At 46.9% G+C, this 5,328-nt stretch overlaps 1 protein-coding gene across 1 annotated transcript in view; it reads left to right on the top strand.

The window, feature by feature from the left end:
- The first annotated feature begins 982 nt into the window (after nucleotides 1-982).
- pcdh9 (protocadherin 9) overlaps nucleotides 983-5,328 on the top strand; it is a 222,119-nt gene continuing 217,773 nt past the window's right edge. The window contains exon 1 of the mRNA XM_076302738.1: nucleotides 983-4,015. Within this exon, the coding sequence (XP_076158853.1) occupies nucleotides 983-4,015 (3,033 nt within the window). The remainder of the gene's footprint in view (nucleotides 4,016-5,328) is intronic.

Below are 5,328 nucleotides of genomic sequence, written 5' to 3'. Positions count from 1 at the left end.
AACTGCTGTCATTTCGATGGGAAAGATATTTTTTTTAAACCTTCCCTCCGGAGCTGTGCTATGATCAACACGGATATCGTTTTATTGGAGTTAATGAACATCTCCTGTCCATGCGAGTATAGAGAGGATGCTGTGTGACCGCAACATTCGATAGCAGGCATCCCACACACTCAGATCCGCGGGAGAAGAGGTGAGGAGGAGATTCACATTATTTTCCATGCGAAATTGCATTGTTATTACCAAATTGAGTTTATTGTATTTTCAGATTTATTTCACGTAGCCTACTCACTTATCATTGCAGAAGTCAGTCATCAATGTTAGTCTACCGTAACGATGCTAAAGAAAAAGGGCGCGTTGCTATAAACTTGCCAAGGGCAAGCGCTTTAGAGACATTAGGATACTTGTTATGCACATTATGTGGAAGGTCTTGAAGGATGATGCTAAGTACTTGACTGGCTACAGTGAATGCGGCAGCTTACCTTTGTATGTCCCTTGTAAAAATAATCGTTCAGTAATTAGAAAATCAAGCATTGTATAACAGCAAAAAGAGAGTATTATTATTATTATTATTGTTGATGTTGTTGTTGCTGTTATTATTATTATGATTGTAAATTTGATATAATGTACGTGGATTATCTAACTACATATTAAACTGTTAAATCAAAGTGTTAAAAAGTAAGTGTATTGAGATTGATTATAGCTTTACTAAAATCATACCCTGAACTATTTGCTAAAAGTTCACAAAATGAGTATGCCATAATCTTTAATGTGGGACTAGATTTGGAAAATTGAAGTGACATTTGTCTGACTGCCTGAAAGTGAATCTCTTGTAATGAACTGTAACCACTGTTCATTTACAGGGTCGTGCCTGGCTGCTTCTTGGCTGCAAATGCATGGTTTCACGAGACCAATTCTCTGATCACATTGCATGGCAATCACTATTTGAATACACAGAGGCTGGAAGCATAATTATATCATCATCATGGACTTGAAGGATTTTTATCTTTTGGCTGCACTAGTAACCTGCTTTTGGCTGGATCCAGCCATAGCACAAGAACTCATCTATCCCATTCGAGAGGAGTTGCAAGAGAATGTGCTCATTGGAAACATACCAAAGGACTTGAACATCTCCCACACAAATCCGACCACTGGAGCCAGTGCAAATCTGGTCTACCGGTTGGTGTCGAAAGCAGGTGACAATCCCCTGCTCAGAGTAGTGAGCAACACGGGAGAGATCTTCACCACCTCAAACCGCATAGACCGCGAGAAGCTCTGCCCTGGCTCGTCCTATGAGGAAAGCGAGTGCTCGTTTGAGATCGAAGTGGTCATTCTGCCCAACGACTACTTCAGGCTGATCAAGATCAAGATTGTTGTCAAGGACACCAACGACAATGCACCCATGTTCCCGTCGCCGGTGATCAACATCTCCATTCCGGAGAACACGCTGATCAACAGCCGTTTTGCCATCCCTTCCGCCACGGACCCCGACACCGGACCTAACAGCGTGCACAAGTACGAGCTGGTGAACGGCCAGAGTGCCTTCGGGCTGGACATAGTGGAGACGCCCGAGGGGGAGAAGTGGCCACAGCTGATCGTGCAGCAGAATCTGGACAGGGAACAGAAGGACACGTACGTCATGAAAATCAAAGTGGAGGATGGAGGCAATCCCCAGAAGTCAAGCACAGCCATCCTCCAGGTGACAGTAACTGATGTCAATGACAACCGGCCAGTGTTCAAGGAGAGTCAAATTGAGGTCCATATTCCAGAGAACTCCCCCATCGGTACCTCTGTGATCCAGCTCCAAGCCACTGATGCAGATATTGGTGCCAATGCTGAGATCAGGTATATGTTCGGCACTCAGGTGTCTCCAGCCACTAAACGACTCTTTGCACTGAATTCGACTTCAGGCCTTATAACAGTGCAGAGACCACTGGACCGAGAAGAGACAGCCATCCATAAGCTATCCGTGTTGGCGAGTGATGGAAGCTCAAGTCCAGCCAGGGCCACAGTGACCATCAATGTGACTGACGTCAATGACAACCCCCCGAACATTGACCTCCGATACATCATTAGTCCCATCAATGGCACTGTTCGCCTGTCAGAGAAAGACCCTATTAACACGAAGATTGCCCTCATTACCGTGTCAGACAAGGATACAGACGTAAATGGCAAAGTCATCTGCTTCATTGAAAAAGATGTTCCGTTTCACCTCAAAGCTGTCTATGACAACCAGTACTTGTTAGAGACCTCTGCTTTGCTGGACTATGAGGGCACGAAAGAGTACAACTTTAAAATTGTGGCGTCTGACTCGGGCAAGCCGAGCTTAAATCAAACAAACCTGGTGAGGGTGAGGATAGAGGACGAGAATGACAACCCGCCCATCTTCAGCCAACCTGTTATTGAGCTGACCGTGAAGGAGAATAACAAACGGGACTTATTTCTCACCACCATCAGTGCCACTGATGAGGACAGTGGGAAAAATGCCGAAATTGTTTACCAGCTTGGTCCAAATGCATCCTTCTTTGACCTGGACCGCAAAACAGGTCAGCTGACCGCGTCCAGGGTGTTTGACCGCGAGGACCAAGAGCGGTTTCTCTTCACCGTCACGGCGCGAGACAACGGGACCCCTCCACTGCAGAGCCAGGCTGCAGTGATCGTTACCGTGCTGGATGAGAACGACAACAGCCCCAAATTCACCCACAACCACTTCCAGTTCTTCGTCTCAGAGAACCTGCCCAAGTACAGCACTGTGGGGGTGATCACCGTGACGGACGCAGACGCTGGGGAGAACGCAGCGGTGTCCCTCTCCATCCTCAATGACAATGAAAACTTCATCCTGGACCCATACAGTGGAGTTATCAAATCCAACGTGTCTTTTGACCGCGAGCAGCAGAGCTCTTACACGTTTGACGTGAGGGCCGTGGATAACGGCCGTCCTCCGTGCTCCTCGGCCGCCAAAGTGACCATCAACGTCATTGACGTCAACGACAACGTGCCCGTTGTGCTGTCCCCGCAGTCCAACACATCGTTCAAACTGGTGCCTCTCTCGGCCATCCCGGGATCGGTGGTGGCTGAGGTGTTTGCCGTAGATGGGGATACGGGCATGAACGCAGAGCTCAAGTACACCATCGTCAGTGGTAACAACAAGGGGCTGTTCCGAATTGACCCGGTGACAGGAAACATCACTTTGGAGGAAAAGCCCTCCGTGTTAGACATTGGCCTTCACAGGCTGGTGGTCAATATTAGTGACCTGGGCTACCCACGTTCCTTACACACGCTGGTCTTAGTTTTCCTCTATGTGAATGACACAGTAGGAAATTCCAGTTATATATATGAGCTCATCCGACGTAAAATTGAGACCCCCATCGACCGGTCCATTGTGGATACTAGTGAGACTTACCAGAGTGGGGACTACCTGACAATCATGATAGCCATCGTAGCAGGGGCCATGGTGGTGATCGTGGTCATCTTTGTCACTATCCTGGTGCGCTGCCGGCACGCGTCACGCTTCAAGGCGGCTCAGCGCAAGAAACAAGGTGCTGAGTGGATGTCCCCCAACACAGAAAACAAACAGAACAAGAAGAAAAAGCGCAAGAAGAGGAAGTCGCCTAAGAGCTCCCTGCTGAACTTTGTCACCATCGAGGAGAACAAACCGGACGACCCCGCTCACGAGCCCATCAACGGCACCATCAGCCTCCCGGCCGAGCTCGAGGAGCCAGGCATCGGCCGCTTCGACTGGAACACCGCCCCCACCACCACCTTCAAGCCCAGCAGCCCCGACCTGGCCCGGCACTACAAGTCTGCCTCGCCACAGTCCGCCTTCCACCTCAAGGCCGACACGCCAGTGTCGGTCAAGAAGCACCACGTTATCCAGGAGCTGCCGCTGGACAACACCTTCGTCGGCGGCTGTGACACGCTCTCCAAGCGCTCCTCCACGAGCTCGGACCACTTCAGTGCCTCGGAATGCAGCTCCCAAGGAGGTTTCAAGACAAAGGGCCCGTTGCACAACAGACAGGTAAAGGAGCACTTTTACTGGTCTATAAGCAGTGCGTATAATTGCTCTGTGCCACAGTACTAAAGTGCCAATCATAGCTGAAGTCTGGATGGCATAGAGAGAGATAGATAGAAAGAAAAAAAGAAAGTAAAATGGTCCCACCTTTAGTTCTCATCATGTTTCAAACCAAAAAGCAACATTGTCATCATTGTGGTTAGATTTTACAATGAGTAATCACAGTCTCATTGCTGATGTCAGTATGTAGCATCTAGACATTTTATCTCTGGTGTCTCTGTTTACTTGTTTGTTTGTTTATTTTGCTTGCTTGCTACCTGCTGAACTGAAGGAGAAGCGAGCCAGGGAGAAAATTGCTTACGTTTGGTGGGATATGTGATGATAGACAGCCAGTGGCAGTGTGTGATACTCTAGATGCAAAACTAGAACGGTGAATTGGTTTTGTTTTTTTGGCCTTTTAATCACTGTGCAACAACACAATGCTTTCAGACTTTGTAAAAGAAACATTTTTTTCTTGCCTGTCTACTGCAATAACTACTCCAACATGCGCATTGCCAAATACCCTGTCGTTTGGGAAAAGCCCCTGAAAACGAACCTGTTCTTGTGCAGGCAGGTTCAGCTTCTACAAGGCTCCTTTTATTGATCATTTTGGCTTGATTTATTTCATTAATTTTGTGTCATGTCCACATACTTGCAGACAGCCCACTCTTTTTCTTTTCAGCCTTTTTAGTATGTTTCTTTCATCTGTGTTTCATTCAGCGCATATGCTGATATCTTCTTTCTGAGAAAAAAAAACGAAACGTTCTTATCATTATGTTTAAAACATGGGCTATTTTTTTTAAAGTCCTATCTCAGTTATTATTCATTATCCCTTTTATTAATTATTTCTTATTTATTTTATTTATTTGTGCATTAAACTAATGGGGGAACTAACCCAAGCTGTTATGCAATTTGAAATGTATCAAAGTCTAAAAGGATCTTCTATTAGTGACTCAAATATGGGCTTAATCCGAAGCACTTCTTAATGATTCAAATTCAGATCTGTTTAGGACATAAACAAAGACAGGGTGCCCTTCTAGTGTGAGCCACCTCTTACAGCACTGGAATGGGAAGAGAGAAGGATAGAGGAGGAGAGCGAGTGAGTGAGTGAGTGAGAGCAAGAGAGGGAAGGGAGAAGGGAGGGGGGGCCTTTAGGGGGCAGTGTTGCTCTGTAAGGCTTCACTTGGCTCTTGGCCAACATGCAGTGTCTGTGATAGTAGGGGAGAGGTTGAAGGGAAAGATCCCCACTGTGGGTGCATGTGTGCATGTATGCGTGTGTG

The sequence above is a fragment of the Alosa pseudoharengus genome, unplaced genomic scaffold (assembly GCF_046254945.1).
Source record: "Alosa pseudoharengus isolate Yale_2024_CS ecotype anadromous, Long Island Sound unplaced genomic scaffold, YU_APseudo_1.1 YU_APseudo_1.1_scf_24, whole genome shotgun sequence".
NCBI lineage: Eukaryota > Metazoa > Chordata > Actinopteri > Clupeiformes > Clupeidae > Alosa > Alosa pseudoharengus.
The sequence above is the reverse complement of the archived record's forward strand: the minus strand, read 5'-3'. Positions and strand labels throughout refer to the sequence as shown.